Below are 18,359 nucleotides of genomic sequence, written 5' to 3'. Positions count from 1 at the left end.
AACAGAAGAGCAGATTAAAAATCCTGATACAATGTTCCCATTATTAGGACTTATTCCAGTGCACATGCAGTGGGAATCAAGCAACTGAGAAAATGCTTTGAAAGCAAGCGATCGTTTATATTCATCATCACGATATAAACTCGCAGGATGTACATGCAACAGACGTGAAAAGCAAGCTTACAGCACAGGGGTTTATTTACAAAAGACACAGCGAAAAGTGTCTTTTAAAAAAAGAAAAGAGGTTTACTGTACTTCACTATAGTAATGCACAATTTAGGGTAAATTGTGACTAGAATAGAGTTGAAAAGAGTAGAATAGAGTTTGATGAAGTGGAATAGAACAGAGTTTAAAAGAATAGAGCAGAATGGAATTGAGTAGAACAGAGTTGAATAGAGTAACAGAATATAGTTTAATATAGTCGTACACAATGAGTCATGATAAAATTGAGTTGAATAGAGTAAAATAGAGTGCAGTTGAAAAGAGTAGAGTAGAATAAAATAGAAAAGAGATGAATTGAGTAGCATAGAATATGCAGTGCATCCGGAAAGTATTGATACCACTTCACTTTTTCCACATTTTGTTATGTTACAGCCTTATTCCAAAAGAGATTAAATAAGGTCCCAGGGTTGACAGTGCATGTCAAAGCACAAACCAAGCAGGAAGACAAAGGAATTGTCTGTGGACCTCCGATAAAGGATTCTCGAGGCACAAGGCTGGGCAAGCTTACAGAAACATTTCTGCTGCAATGAAATTTCTAATGAGCACAGCGGCTTCCATCATCCATAAGTGGAAGATGTTTGGAACAATCAGGACTCTTCCTAGAGCTGGCCAGCCATCTAAGCTGCGTGATCGGGGAAGAAGGGCTTTAGTCAGGGAGGTGATCAATAACTAGATGGTCACTCTGTCTAAGCACAAACGTTATTCTGTGGAGAGAGGAGAACCTTACAGAAGGACAACCCTCTGTGCAGCAATCCTCCAATCACTCCTGTATGGTAGCGTGGCCAGACGGAAGCCACTCTCTGCCTGAAATTAGCCCAAAAGCATTTGAAGGACTCTCAGACCATCAGAAACTACATTCTCTGGTCTGACGAGACTCAAATTGAACTCTTTGGAGTGAATGCCAGGCGTTACGTTTGGAGAAAAGCAGGCAGCGCTCATCAGCAGGCTAACAGCATCCCTACAGTGAAGCATGGTGGTGTTGGCATCATGCTGTGGGGATGTGTTTCAGCAGCAGGAACTGGAAGACTAGTCAGGATAGAGGGAAAGATGAATGCAGCAATGTACAGAGACATCCTGAATGAAGACCTGCTTCAGAGTGCTCTTGACCTCAGACAATTCATCTTCCAGCAGGAAAATGACCCAAAGCACACCGCCAAAATATCAATAGAGAGGCTTCACAACTACTTGGAGAATGCCCTTGAGTGGCCCAGCCAGAGCCCAGACCTAAATCCTATTGAACATCTATGGAGAGATCTGGAAATGGCTGTTCACCGTCGTCATCCAAAGACAGGTGTGCCAAGCTTGGGGCATCATATTCAAAAAGGCTGTGAACACTGATGTACATGTGTTTTTTCAGCTTCTTATTTTTAATTAATTTGCAACATTTTCAAAAACTCTTTTTTCACATTGTCATTATGGGGTATTGTGTGTAGAATGTTGAGGAAATAAATGATTTTAATCCATTTTGGAATAAGGCTGTAACATAAACAAATGTGGAAAAAGTAAAGCGCTATCAATACTTTCCGGATGTACAGTAGTTGAATAGAGTAGTACAGAATAAAGTAGAACAGAGCATATAAGAATATAGTTGAATAAAGTAGAATAGAGTAAAACACAAGAGAGTTGAATAAAGTACAATGCATATAATTGAATAAAGTAGAATAGAAATTAATAAGAAAGAAAGTTTAATAGAATTAAAATTAGAGTTGAAAAGAATGCGTGTAAATTCAGTGAAACAATCAAAACTGTATAAAGTTTACAGTTAAGTCAGTGTACAATTAAGCTGAAATGTAGAACAAAATATTTTATATCAATATATGTTTAAATATTAATATAAAACATGAGTTGGCAGCTAAATTCAGCTGAAAGGAAAAAAATACTGACTAAAAATATTTTTAATTAATTCATTTTAAAACTAGAAGCATCAAACATGAATTCTGTTAAAGGTGAATAACAAATCACTTATAATAATGACAAAACATACAAAAATCTATTAAAAAAAACTTAAACTATGAATATAAAAGCTAAACAAAATAGCATTATATATATATATAACAAAATAATTACACATATATATTATATATATGTATATATATATATATGTGTGTGTGTGTGTGTGTGTGTATAATATATATATATATATATATATATATATATATATATATATATATGTATAATATATATATATATATATATATATATATATATATATATATATATATATATATATATATATATATATATATATATATATATGTATAATATATATATATATATATATATATATATATATATATATATATATATAAAACAAAATAATTACACTGTTACTATCTAAAAACACAAACATATAATATATTTTATTCATATATATATGATCTATTCCAACATTTAAAGATCATAGGTTCAAGATTGTTTAAGGTAAAATAAATTCAACATACCGTCAATAGAGAACGTCCCCATTTTGGACTCCAGGAAGTCAAACAGTGTGCTGGGTCCAGACGGTCTTCCTCCAGCTTCCTCATCCTCATCTTGTCTGGAGCGACCCTTTCCTCGACCCTTTCCTGACAAAACAAAACACACAATCACAAACCAGTATTCACATTACATGCACACAAAAAGTAATAACATTAATATGTGTTCAGAGTTTAGTGCACTAAATAAACTGAATACATGTGAAAAAGTGTGCAGCATGACAAAGTAAACATGTTGAGTTGGGATGCACAGGCTGTCCGGCCGGAAATCATAATTGAACAGCTTTTGTGCCAAACTCGCAATCTGTTCCGACATGCACACAAACTGCAAGTGTCTAAATGAAGAATCTACAGAGTCCAGAAACAGCAGACAAATGCAAATAATCAATAATTCTATGCATCATTTTAATAAACACATGCACAATATTGATATTTAAGGCACTACAAAATTCCTCCAATAATTATTTACAATTAAAAATTGCAGTGTTTATTAAGAATATTCAGTTTGTTGTATTAGTGGTTGTTCATCACAGCACCAAATGCTTGAAGATTCTTGACATTTTCACGTAAATCTGGCCTATGACACTGAAAATCTGTGGCTGCATCTGAAACCGCATACTTCCATACTATATAGTACGCTAAAATCAGTATGCGAGCTGAGTAGTATGTCGGAATTCATAGAGTTCGAAAATCAGTATGAGAGAAGTACCCGGATGACTTACTACTTTCTCCGAGATTCTGGAGAGCGCATCCCATGCTCACTGCGCTATCCCATGATGCCCCGCGAGAGAGTTCATGAACCATGTCATGTGTCTATGATGTAGCACATCCGAATTTCCTTCACACTTCACAACCGAGTAGTATGTTTAAAATCAAATGCTGTACTTACTGAGTAGTAGGCGGTTTCAAACGCAGCCTGTGACTATTTATAGGTGTTTTCCATTTGTTAACATCATTTAATTTAACTGAAGTCAATGCTTTGACAAGGGTGACGTGGTGGCTCAGTGGTTAGCACTGTGGCCTCACAGCAAGAAGGTCGCTGGTTCGAGTCCTTGTTGGGTCAGTTGGCAGTTCTGTGTGGAGTTTGCATGTTCTCCCGGAGTTTGAGTGAGTTTCCTCCGGATGCTCCGGTTTCCCCCACAGTCCAAACACATGCACTATAGGGGAATTGATGAACTGAATTGGCTGTAGTGTATGAGTGTGCATTTATTAACCAGTGAGTTTATTAATAAAGTAATATTAATTTCTTAATCTTTGACTAATAACATGTTAAAACCAAAACTTTAAAGCTAAAAATAAATGTAAAAATAAATTCTGAATTACTGTTTAATAATTGGAACATCTAATAAAATTTTGCTATGTAATTTGACATTATTTACAGCCTGCTTTACTGAGCTGAAGTTGCTTTTATTTTCACATTGGTTCATTTATGAACAATGATAGCCTCCCTATACTGTTTACCATGCTACTCTGAATATTCACTGTTCACTGAATATTCAAGAGTGGTTTTAGTGAGTGTAGTTCCTGCACGCTGCTGGCGAAACACTAACTACATTTCTAACTGGTGAATGACGAACTAGTTGGTTGTCTGCGGTCATGTGTCGATTTCAGGACGCATGGCTTTGAAACACAGTCCGACACCGTCCAAAGATAATATGCTAAGCGGTTAGATCACCTACCGCACCTTTAACCTGTGCATTTATTAATAAAGTGATTTTAATTTCTTAGTCTATGACTAATAACATGTTAAAACTTTAAAGCTAAAAATAAATGTAAAATAAAAAATAAAAAATAAATGCTTAATTATTAAATATTTGGAAATTCTAATAAAATTGTACACGTAATTTAAAATGTGGAAGAAAGGTAATTATTTAATATTAGTGTTTATAAAGAATATTGAGATTGTTGTATTTGCAGTGGTTTTTCACCAAAGCACCAAATTCTTGAAGATTTAATAGGCATATTTTCACATATGAACATTTTCACATCAATCTGGCCTACATCACTGAAAATTCTGGCCATTTTATAGGGCTTTTGTTCATTAACTGTGCAGTAATTCTCCATTTTTTTTAGTAAGTGATTTTAATTTATTGGTTTATGACAAATAACGTTCAAATTCTAAATTGTAGTCATTGTTTTAAATTAAAGTTAATAACAAATAAAATTCTGTTGTATTTTTTAACTATCAGGTAAAACTAACAAACTGCAAAAATAGAGGGAAAAAAGTTTATATTTAGAAGTTATAATAAAAATTACATTTAATTTAAAGTGTAAAAAAGACAATTATTTAACATTTTGAAATTATAATTAAATTATTATTATTAATATTATTATTCATGTATATACAGTTGAAGTCAGAATTATTATCTGTCATGTTAAATATTAATTATTTTATATTTTTTCCAATTTCTGTTTAATGGAGAGAAGATTTGTTTTCAGCACATTTCTAATTATAATAGTTTTAATAACTCATTTCTATTAACTGATTTATTTTATATTTGCCATGATGACAGCACATAATATTTGACTAGATATTCTTCAAGACACTTCTATACAGCTTAAAGTGACATTTAAAGGCTTAACTAGGTTAATTAGGCAAGTCATTGTAATGATGACTTATTTGGTAGACAATCAAAAAAAAATATAGCCTCCAGGGGGCTAATAATATTGACCTTAAAAGGGTTTTAAAAAATTAACAACTGCTTTAATTATGTTCAAAATAAAAACAAAATAAATAGCATAGGAAATGCAGTAAAAAATGTCTTTAATCTGTTAAATATTGCTTGGAAAATAAAAAAGTATTGCACAGGAGGGCAAAAAATGAAGAACAATTTTAAAATGTCATCAGTATTGGACATTAAAATGAAGAGTGCTGCATCATGCTGACACCTGTGTGAAGTTGCTCTCTGGTTATTTTTCGTTTATAACCATCTGCAGGTTTTTACCTCGGGGCGGCGGGCGGCTCTGCTCCACTGGGGCTGCTCTGGGCTGGTTTGCTCTGGTTAGCAGGAGGTTAAGGGCCACTTCAAGGTTATTATTGTTATCTAGCAGAGCCTGTCTGGCCGCCTCTCGGTTAAAGCCCATCTCCATGATGTCCCTCAAAGCTCGCTCATCAACCTTGAAGAGGCAAAAAAACAGCAGAACACAGAAATCTTAAGGGTCATCCAGCACTCCATTAAAATCCATCACGCAAGGACAAAAGTACAGACGCAGAAAACACGCAGAGCACCACTGAAGCACAAAAACACGGAAATACGACTGCAATCAAAACAAAACACAAGTGGGGTTATCCATCGGTGCTTACATCAGCCACCCACTTGTCTTCTGTCCAGTAAAAGGCAAGCGTTCGCTTCTCTACTCGCATTAGAGACAAATAATGCCATATAATTATAAATAAAAGCCCACCGTACAATTTTTGGGCACTTGAGGCATGCTCAAGGATTGTTACTTTAAAAAAAAACACGAGTGAAAATGGCAAGATGTGAATGCATTAGCACAAATAAATAACAAAACGTCATATTTTTAGCAACAGAAATGTTCAACCACTACTTTCAGAGTCTTAAAGCAGCACTTTACATTATGATGTGCTCGGTTCAACACTCGCAATGTTGAGATCAGTCAGATTTATTGACCTTATTCTCCGCAGACGAGCGGGCGCTGCCATTTGAATCTTTTTGGCACGAGACTTCCGCTCTCATTCACTTCCATTCATTTTTAGACATTAAAAACTGCTCGTTTCGCTGTTTGATGTTGCAAACTGACATTTCCTTATTATAATATTCTACTTGGTCTGTATAGTCATGCAAACATTTGTTTGTAGAGCAAGTAGTTTGACCGTTTTTGCCGTTAATTATTCCTAGTCATTTCTCCCATAGGCGACTGAAACGGAAGTTCTAAGACAATCGCGAAAACAGGCGCACTTCCGCATTTTAGAATAAGGTCAATACGTTTTTTTTAAAGGAATCAATACTTACATTTAAGCTAGGATGCATTACATTGATTTGTAACATTTTACAATACACAGTTAATGTTAGTTAATCGATTTGCTAACATGAACAATACATTACAGTATATTCCTCTTTGAGTACGTTCACATGAACACTAATGCGATTTTAATACGATTAAGACAATACTCAGATTTAAAGTTTACCATGTTAACAGCAATATGTAATTAACTTAATCAGATTAAGGGTCTACTCACACTATGCAATCCGTACCGTGCTCAGGCCCGTTTCCTGGATTGTTTGAGAAGTGTGAGTGCGCTGAATCTGGCTCAGGCACGGTTCACTTGGCCGGCCCTGGCCCGGTTGGAAGAGGTGTGCCTGAGCGCGGTTCACTTGGGCTTTGGCGCGGTACGCTTGTGTGTGAGTGCAAAATGCGCCAAAGCCCGAAACTGAAAGCGAGACGTGACTTTTAAGGGACTGTTTCATATAAATTCATTAATAATTCTTACTGTTCAGTGAACGCAAACTGCCATAGCTTATTAAAGACGAGAACTCCTCACTGCACGAGAGCTGCACCTTCAGCAGACCTCCTCAATCCTGCAGCACGAGGGCTTTATGATTGTTTATGAGCGCCAAAAGTGGCGAATCTGTTCGGCGAAATATCTGACTGCGTGTCCCCGCATCCCTAAGGACTGTTTGGCGAAATATTTGACTGCATGTCACTGCATATCAAACGACTGAAACGATATAACTCGAGAAATCTCCACTGTGCTGCTGAGTGAGCGAGCGCTTCTCACTGAACAGCGCAGTATCAATGACGTAAGCGTGACAAGGCCCGTTTGTGGTGTGAGCCGTCAGGGGAGATGGGAGAGGGACAAGCGTGCTTTGGCCCGGTTCGAAGCAACTGTACCTAGTGTGAGTACGGCCTAAGGTTAGGGCTGCACGATTCTGGCAAAAATGTGAATCACTATTTTTTTATCTTAAAATCAAGATCACGATTTTCTCAGGATTCTGTAAATGTAAAATAAAGGTTAATATGATTAGCCTTTTATTATTGTAATTCTCAAACATATAGTAAAACAACACTAATAATCTTAGGCCTATGTGTAGGTCTGCTGTTGCTTAAAATGCTCAATTTTGTATAGTCTTGGACTTGAAGAGACTTTCAATATGTCCTGTTTGTTAATCCACAATAAAATGATGACATCAGAATACAACTGTTCCTAAATATAACGTTGATTTCTTATGTTTAAGACATGTGCTTGTCATCTGCCATTGACAACATTATTAGACCATTTGTTTTCACTGGTAAAATTAGAATTTTGTCATTATCAGATTCCTTCTTGCATCATATTCAACATTACATATAGGCTAGGGTTGTTATACTGACACTGTTAAACATTTATTTTCATGCACAACACTTTGTGTTCGGTGTGAAAGAAAAAGCATATTAAATGCTTGTCGTAATCATAACTCTAAAATGCGATATGGTCATTTAAATGATGTGCGCACAGGTTTCGCTTTCACTTTCGAGTGCGGCTCATGGCTGCTGTCACTGAGATAAAAAACCACACACATGCAAATCAAACCTCCGGCACGGCCCTCAAAAAATCGATCTGTGCAACAAACTGAACGCTATTTACAACAGTGGTTATCAAAATTAGCACGTTAATGAATGTGATTAATTATGAAATTAGTCGTACAACAAAGCATAGATATAGTGACAGGCCTAATATATCTCTCTTAAAAATACTGAATTGATATAAAAAAAACATACCATGGTAAAAGCTTCAGAAATTTAATCACAAGACATTTAAACTGCCGTCAGTAGGGTTGGGTATCGTTTGGGGTTATTTCGATACTTTTAAAATGGTACAGAATTATGGTAAATGACCATAAAAATCTTTTATTTGACTATTTTTAATCATTTTAATTGAACAATATAATTAAAGTGTAAAGTATAAATCATTGAGTGACAGTAGCTGCATTCCAAATCGTATACTTATGCACTATTCTACGCCATTTTGTAGTATAAATAGTGTAAGTAGTGTGTTCACACTGAAAACTCTAAAGATAATAAGTGCACTTTAATTACCCGGATGATGCACTCATTCAGCCGCTAAAATGAAGTGTGTAATGATGGACACTTCACGCACTCAACGACCGCAGGTTTGCTTACGTAGCGGAAGGGACGGAGCTATCAGACGCACATGTTGAGTAACTTTATTTATTTTGGATGGTGAGAGCAAAATTCTCCTACGAGAGTGATTATAGCGCCTCCCGATGGTGAATGCGGCAACACTCACGGCAGGTATTATCTGATAATTCGGTCGTTTATTTCACTGATTTGGCAACCGTCAAACGTCATCAGGGAAACGGTTTGAATTTCCGCTTAGTAAAAACACATTAGTGTGCCATTTGGGACGACACTACATACATATACTATCCTGTTGAGTGTGTAAGTGCATAAGTACATAGTGCATGAGTGCATAGTGTATAGTGTGCCATTTGGGACGCAGCTAGTGTCTGTATCCCTCAAAGTTGTTTAGAATTAAATGTTTAGAGATGGTGTGACACAACGCGTACATATGTGTGCCTTTGATGTACCCCTCAATGCTTCTTACGTCCTTGTCGCAGCACCAGTGGCACCGAAATGTGTAAGTTGATTTGGTTTGTTTATACCTGTTACATGAGTTTCTTTAAAACATCATATTTTGTTGTCAAATGATGACATCATTTTCATTTTTTGGGTGTACTGTCACTTTAGATGTTATGATGACTGCAACAAGCAAAATCATCAGCATTCAGTCTATTCGGATCATTTTAAAGCTTCTCTCGCATTTCACATTATTAACAGTTCATTTCATGAGGAGTAACTTTGAGTATCACTTCCCCAAAACTGCTGACAAACTAGCATTTCAAGAGTTCACACTTAGCTGATGATTGGTAATAAGCTAGTTTGGCATGCTGTCCCGGGAGAGAGCCCCGAGCTCATGAGAGCCTCGAGCCCGGGGCTCCCTCCCGTTGCAGGGCGAGAGGGGAGTTTGAGCTCGGGTAGATCTCGAGAACCCCCCTCCCTCCTGCTGCGTGAGGGTTGCTAAGGTAATGCGTTGCTGACAGAATTGAATCAAATTTGGTGCTAATTTGGATTAGTCAATTTACTTAAGAGTCATGTTTTTGGGAGTGTGGGAGGAAACCGGAGGACCCGGGGAAAACCCACGCAAGCACGGGGAGAACATGAACTCCACACGAAAATGCTGACCGTTTGGGTAGATGCCCGAACCGGAGACATTTTGATGTGAGGCTGCAGTGCTAGCCACTGGGCCGCCGTGCTGCCCTGTAGACAAAAGAGGAGGCGAAGGGGTGGAAGGGGGGATTCTTCAAGACGAAGATGACTAAAGGTAAGGTGTTTGGTTATTTATACTTGGTTAGGAGTAGTCTGATTGGTGATTCGTACATTAGCTTGACTCGGGGCCAGCCGTGTCAATCATAAGCACGTGATCCTCTCGAAATTAGTTTATGAATAAACTTCACTTATTTAGGTTTACGATGATCTCTGCATCTCACCAGATCTCTGTAAACTCCGTCTGACTTGTTTTCCGTCCAGGGTTTTTCTCTCTCCTCTCTCTTTCTTTGATACGTGTCCCGGCTCTTGTAAGATGATCCTGGATTTGCGAGGTTTCCTCCTGCATTTCCTCCCCCACCGAACGTACGCGTCTACACAAAAAAACACACACAAACATCTGCAATTTAAAGGTCCTGTGAAGTGATTTAAATGTGCATTTTATTCAATTTTTGACTTATTCTCTACTGAAATAAAGAAAGGGCGGGGCATAAAGTAGCCCCTCCCCTTCATAAGAAAACACCCAATAGCAATTTATTTTCTCACAGCTCTGCTAGTGAGAGTGGTTGAGATTAGGCGCATCAAATAAAAGCCAATGAGAAGAAGGGGGCGGGGCATATAAGACACTACAGAGCATTTGATTGATCAAAAGATTTGATGAGAAACTGAAGTATGAGGTGATGTCAAAAAAATCCTAGATTATTTAGGATGGAAGTGACAAACTGCATGCTAAGGAAGTTTATATCAGCATTATATCTTCTAAATGCTAATTTTGTCACCATTTTGGAGCACACTAGCTTATAGATATCCTTTGATGCTGACATACTGATACTAACATCTAAAAACAGGAACTGCAGTTTACAGGAACTGCAACATCAGCCTGCTTCAATCAACACACAAATACTATACATTTCAGGACATCATAAGTACGTTTTAACCTGACTCTTGAGCTTGCTTGTCAAGGTAAAATGAATGTCTACTGATTTGTGTGTTCATGCATCACATTACATTTGTAATTACACACCCGAAATCAAACATTTCTTAATTAAATATTGGACGATAGTAATTTTGCTTGTGCCCTACAGTCACAGTCACGAGTAGGATCAAATTCAATTATATATTGCTTTAATACATCAATATGTGATTATCAAAAGGTGCTACTTTGTTGCAGGGTATGAAAATCAGATTTATTCTGAACTGAAACACCAATATGCTTCTGTAAGTGTTTTGTACACAGCCAGTCAAACCTTTTTGAATATTTATGATATTTGTTTAATACAATGATATTTGTATTGTATTTGTATTAATAATAATAAAAAGTCTTATTGTGAACAATTACTGCAATTGTTTTTTAAAAGCAACATTTTATTATGTAAATATTTTCTATCATGCAACAATGAATTTTTTGCATCATTAATCCAGTATTCAGTTTGTGTCACACGATCCTTCAGAAATCCTTATATGCAGGTTATTATTAATACTATTTTGTGAAAACCTAAGAATTTAAAATTCTTTGAGTAAAAAAGCCTTAATTAGATATAGAATCTGTTTGAAACATTAGAAATAACAAAAATGATACGTTTGACCAAATTATTGCATCATTAAAGAATATAATTATTAATTTGTGTTTTTAATCACAGCATTAGAATTATTCTGATGAATTTTGTGGCAATTAAAACTAAAGTAATGATGCTAAAATTTGTATTTTTCTAAGTTATTTTTTAAATATATTCATATTTAAAATTAATATTTTTTTAATTGTATATTTGATCAAATAATGATGAGTATAAAATCCCAAACCTCTGGCCAGTTGTCTACATTCCATACAGACCAGATTACTTTAATTCTGTCAAATACATCCCAAGTATTGTTTGTAGATTATTCAGGCAAATTAGGTTAATTCGGCAATAGAGATGCAGCGATTATAGATTTTGGTTGTGCGATTATAGTCTGGGGAATAATCACGGTTTCACTGTAATTATGCATTTATTAATTTCAAAACGCTACTAGTTTAGAAAATCATGAAAACAAACACTAGTCCATTTCTCTTAGGACTTAAAAAATAAGTGAAAAAAAGTATTTGGAATTTAAACTTAAGTATTAATTTTACACTGAAAATAAGAGAGAAAAAAATATAAATAAATAAAAAAAGAATAAATTAAAAACAATTGATTTATCTAATGTAAATCTAAGCATCATATCAGCTAATATTAGCATATTAATATTATATTATATTTCAGCATATATTTAAAGAGAACAAATGTAGCTTTTGTCATGTGATTCGCGCTGCGCTTACCACATTCTTTCAACTAGGCGCCCCTGAAAATCGTGAGCGCGACGGCCCCTCCTGATTCAAGTTTGCCACGTGTGCGTTGCTCCCAATATAGGCACAGAAGCTGCACACCTCCTTTAAAATAACGAACTTGCGCATGCAAAAGATGTAATATGTGAACATCTTGTTAAGGCTGATTTACACTTCTGCGCCAAGTAATCAGCGTGACTAATGCCGAGTTCAGACTGCATGATTTTTAAAGTAGTCGTGTCACAGATGTTTTCACACTGCATGACTATCTGGGCTAGCGTTTCGTTGCTGCTTCGTTTACACTGCAAGATGGATCGGCGACAGGGACATTCACATTGCTTGATTTTACTATAGGAAGAATCGCCGACAACTTTGTCCAAACTACGTCTCACAGCCAAAAACACGTCGTATATCTTTTGTCATTAACTACATAATGAGAAAGAAGCCTTTAATGGGGTAGAACATGTACATGTTTGCTCACCTGGGTTTAAAGGGAATTAGCCATTTCTCCTCAACGTTGATAATAAACTAATTTTTTTCTGTATGAACAGTCAAACAGACACGGGTGCTCCTGAGTCCTGTCAAACCTCCACTAGTTTTTCCTCCATTTCGTGGGTCCAAATAAACCGAAAAAGAGCGCTTTTACCTTCTCCCCCAGCCTCCCGCTGGCCTGCAGCAGCTATACACACACACACACACACACACACGTGAAAGCTGCTCTCTCATTGGCTGTAGGCGATCGCTGATGTTATTTTCAGTCAAAACTCAATTCACACAGCATGATTTGAATCGCCGACAGCTCCAGATATTCAGCATGCCAAATATCTCGCAGGCATCGGCGACTCATCGGCGATTCTCTCAGATCGCGTCTATGAAAGTTAATACGATGTGATTGTCACTCACGTGCACGAGCAGCGATTTGCCTGTGATTTCAGGCATTTGTCTGCGATTTCTCAAAACCTGTCGGCGAGCCAAAATCGGGGCTAAAATCACGCAGTCTGAACTAGACATAACGGCGCCTGCCTTGCGTATAACCGTGTATTTATACTTCTGCATGTTTTTTTTGTTGCTTTGCACTAACACCTCCGAAATGCTAGCTAGCGGTAGGTTATGTTCCTCTGTGTCAAGTTTCTTCAAGGGTGTTTTGTTTTTCCTGAACGCTAATTCAAAGGGCCATGAAACCCCCTCGTTTCAGCAGGGTGTTTTCACACCTCTACTTTGGAAAAAGTCAGAAAAGTGGGCGTGTCCAGCTCTGTTTAGGGGGGAGTAAAAGTGGAGGATGGAACGGAGGAACTAAAGTGGGAGGGTGTGGGAGTGTCTATTTGGGCACGCGCGAGTTTCAGTCAAAATACACACACATGAGAAAGTGATGGTGTTTAACCTACATGGACATCTGTAGTCGAATTATTTGCCAAATTATTAAATGTTGGACTTTAACTGCAGTTTGGCTCTTTCATTCAGGGAATTCATTCATGCCTCTCGCGACAAACGCAATATTTGATTCGAGGATCTGCTCTAAGCGTGTATTTTTCATGCAATGTTTAATTCCGCACGGCGAATGAGAGAAAAAAAAAACTCTGCATTTCCCAGAAACTTAGATGCACACGGCAGGTAGCGTCAGAAAGCCATGTGTGTTATTCTGGTCACTAAATGCGGTGCTATGTTTGCACTCGGTGCAATAGTTAACTTAATTCGATACAAACAAACTGAATAAACAAAGAGCACTGATCGCTCACTTAGCAAATCTGTAGAGACAGGACAATCACCAGCAACTAGAGCCGCGTCTTTATGAAGAGGAGACTAACGTTACAAGCGAATCCGGATTTCAGCGTTTGCAGATGAGAACAGCTCTCAGGTAAACAATAATCCTCCTTAGACACGTAAGTTATTGTTGTCGAGCGTCGCGTACACTGGTAATCCACACGTGAACCAGCTGAGCTCTCACAGAGAGAAAATGAAAACGAAACTTAATGGCAGCAAACTATAAAAGCAACACTTCACGCTTGTTTTGCCAACACAACGTGGCGTCTCTGTCGTGTAAACACGGTGACACTAATGAATATTAATGAAGGTGCACAATAGAGCGCGCTGATTGGTTTGACCCAAGCCTTACTCATGCATTAATGCAGCACACTGTAAGACGTAATAAGACACACTCTGGCACAGACGTCCAGTCTGCACGCTGGAATACAGGCTATTATGTCATGACCGTGACGCAGCTTCAAAAATTCGTTTCAAACCGGAAGTACGAATTTGCTTGAAATAACGCAAAAACAACCAATTTACACTTTTTAGTGAAATATAGGTGTCCTAATAGTGTTTTTAGCAGTGTGGGACACATATACCACTGTCAACAGCTCAAAAAATGTGTTTTGGTGTTTCGTGACCCTTTAATGTACAAGAAGCTAAAACTAGCTCATTTACAGGCGGGAACTGGCGGACGTGCAACAATTTTAATCATAAGGTAAACACAATATAAAAGTTTTCATCTGGAGCTCCTTCACAGGACTCCACACTTGTAAACACTCGCTCCAACAGGTTGGTGTGGCTCTGGGCACCACCCTCAATCGTCAGCACTACCAAGCTGACCAAACACAGAGCTTGTGCTACTTGTTGTTGCTACATATAGTTACAATTTGTGTCAACCGAATATATTCAGCCACAGCGAGAGCCGAACATATTTGAAACCATATTAATTTCCCAGCAGGGCTAATCACTTTGCATTCAATGTACATGCAGTCACAGTCGTGGCTAACTGTGAATATTACTGCACACATCAGGTAATAATCATCAGCACACCTCTTTACTCTTGGCCACCTCAGCAATAGCAGCGGTTCTCTGTTTCTCAAACTCATCGTTGTCGTCTGCTGATTTGACGGCGTTCGTGCTCTGAAGCGTCTTCCTCTGATCCAGAGCTCTGCTGTCCACCTGCTCCTTATGAACACATTTCTACAGAGACAACACAACACGTTTTACACCATCTGTGCAGAGCAAATCAATCGAATGAAACAGATGAGTGCTGCTAACCTGTCCGAAGGGAACGAACGGAGGAGGTCCACCTTCAGCTCCAATGTTTCTCCGGCTGTGTTTGGCGAGGCTCTTTAAAAATTATAAATAAATAAAAAGTTGAATTTGAAGGAAGTTGAAGTCTGGAAGAGTGTTATATTAGTTTAAAAGTAACATATAACAGTAACAAAACAGTTTATTTACATTTTTACATTTTCAGTTGAGTTAAAAGCTAATAATTTTGTATTTAATTAATATATTTAATATTTAATTTGTAATACATCTGTTTAAACCCAAAAGCAGAAACACACTGTGCTTGTAATGTGTATTTATTTCATTTCATTTCTATTTTAGTGCATTCAAGTCAAACCAGAATAAAAGAAGAATTTTTCCTTTTGCTCAATGGTTTAGTTTTTTTGTATTTAGTAATCTTATTTCATATTTTATATATCAAGTTAAACCAAAATAAAAACAGAAATGATGCCGTGGGAACTGAAATGCATAATAATAATAATAATCGTAGTAATAATAATGATAATAATAATAATAATAATAGTAATAATAATAATAATAGTAGTAGTAATAATAATAAAAATAATGATAATAATAATAGTAGTAATAATAATAATAATAATAATCGTAGTAATAATAATAATGATAATAATGATAATAATAATAGTAGTAATAATAATAATAATAATAATAATAATCGTAGTAATAATAATAATAATAATAATAATAATAATAATAATAATCGTAGTAATAATAATGATAATAATAATAATAATAATAATAATAGTAGTAGTAATAATAATAATAATAATAATAATAATAGTAGTAGTAATAATAATAATAATAATAATAATAATAATAATAATAATGATAATAATAATAGTAATAATAATAATAATAATCGTAGTAATAATAATAGTAATAATAATAATAATAATAAAAAGAAGCTTTGAAATTACTAAAATTTATTCAACTATATTTTTGTTATTTGAAATAAACGTGTGAAAAAATGACATGAAAACAAATATTTCAGTTGCTAACACAGCATTCCTACTATAATATTTTGGTTTAATTTGATTACGAAAACAAACAAAAAAAATTTAATGAATAATAATAAGCAAACAAATAAATAAAATGAATAAATAAAATTAGTAAATAATAAAAAAGAAACTTTGAAACCACCAAAACATCAGTATATCAAATTACATAAACAATTGTGATATTGTGATGTTTGTATTTTTGTTGTGATTTATTATTTTATTTCATGATTAGTACAGTAGTATGTTAGGCTGAAATTAAATGTGTTTGCGATACAAAACAATTATATTATTATTCACTGTAATTTTAGCATTTTCATTATGATTTATTATTTTGTTTCAAGATTACTATAGTATTAAGTGAAGCTGAAATAAACAAATGTTTTGTTTTGGTGATTCCAAACTTTCTTTTATTACTATTATTAATTAATAACTTTCAGTTTTAGTACATCAAATTAAACAAATGTTCTTATGATTTGGTATTTTATTATAAAATTAGTACAGTAGTAAATTAAACCAAAATAAAAAAAAAATGTTTTTGGTGATTCCAAAAAAAAAATTTTTATTACTATTATTGTTATTATTACTGTTGCTGTTATTATTATTATTATTGCATACTTAAACTTATTTCAGTTTAAGTACATGAAATTAAACCAAAATAATTTAATTTTTTAAGATTAGTTCAGCAATTTAAACTGAAAAAAACTTGTATTTTGGTGATTCCAAATGTCTTATTATTATTATTATTATTATTCTTTTATAATTTATTTTGGTAAAGTACCACAAAGATTATTTAGTACAGTAGTAAGTTAAACTGAAATAATAAAACAAATTGTGTTTTGGTTATTCCAAACGTTTATTATTATTATTAATTATTATTTAATAATTTTATTTTAGTTTAGCACATGAAATTATAGGAGAATTTAATTTTTAAATAAGATTAGTAAAGTAGTAAATCCAACTGAAAAATTAAAAAAAATAAAAATCACAACAACACTGAAAAAAATGGTGGAAAAATCAGCAAAATTGTTGCAAACAATGTATAGGAGTTGAATTTTAACATTAAAATGTAGTAATGTTCAACTTTGTTTAAAATCAGCAAAAATAAATTGTTTACAACCACTTACCTTGACATTTATTTAGTAAATCCAGGGGGGATGGGGGGGGATTTAGCGAAGTTAATATTAATATTATTTAATATTTTTATTTTAGTCCATCAAAACCAAAAAACTATGCTTCGTGGGCAACTAACTTCTTATTTCCATGTTTAATTGCTTCTCAGTTAGCATGCATTTTATTTCAAATAACCAGAAATGTTTAATGGTTTCCGTTCTACTTCATAAACTTAATCCAGAGAAATCTGAAGTCATTTGCTCATCAGGATGAATAAAGCGATGCGTCTTCATGCTATCTGGCTTTGATTGATAATTAAAATAAATCATCTGTTGCCAATGTGTCATCCATCAGCGAGCTCAAGCATGATGAATATTAGCAGATGGTTCCAGGCACTCCTGTTTCTGCTTGACACTGTGGCTTCTGTTTCTGCAGTTTTAATGAACACAACCTTTAAAAGAGGTCACGTTTTACACTTTCACAGCTCTAATTTTTTTCCTCTGGAGCCCACTTAAAATGTTAGTCAAGTTTCTTGCAGATGAAAAACATTTATGATTTAGTTTGCTGATTTTACACCCACTCAGAATTAAACTGACAGTTTGTGTGATGCTGTTTTAAAGATTCTGTATGTAAATGACCCCTGATGTGGTTGAATATTCATGTGATGATGTCAGGCATCAAGGTAGGACAATTTAATAAACATTCATTGTGTTTTGGAACAAATGTGGACAATCATATGTAAATATATTATTCAATTAAATATTTGCTTATGTTTAAAAGCTAATATATATATATATATATATATATATATATATATATATATATATATATATATATATATATATATATATATATATATATATATAAATAACCGGCCACTTTATTAGGTACAACTGCTCAACACAATAG

At 34.9% G+C, this 18,359-nt stretch overlaps 1 protein-coding gene across 1 annotated transcript in view; it reads right to left on the bottom strand.

The window, feature by feature from the left end:
* The window catches only part of tdrd3 (tudor domain containing 3), a 50,443-nt gene that overhangs the window by 12,829 nt on the left and 19,255 nt on the right, over positions 1-18,359 (bottom strand). Inside the window, 5 exon segments of the mRNA NM_001001823.3 lie at positions 2,661-2,783; positions 5,639-5,810; positions 10,205-10,354; positions 15,082-15,231; positions 15,310-15,381. Coding sequence (NP_001001823.3) covers positions 2,661-2,783; positions 5,639-5,810; positions 10,205-10,354; positions 15,082-15,231; positions 15,310-15,381 — 667 coding nt within the window.

Source organism: Danio rerio, chromosome 11 (assembly GCF_052040795.2).
Source record: "Danio rerio strain M-AB ecotype USA chromosome 11, GRCz13ab, whole genome shotgun sequence".
NCBI classification, from domain to species: Eukaryota; Metazoa; Chordata; class Actinopteri; order Cypriniformes; family Danionidae; genus Danio; species Danio rerio.
The sequence above is the reverse complement of the archived record's forward strand: the minus strand, read 5'-3'. Positions and strand labels throughout refer to the sequence as shown.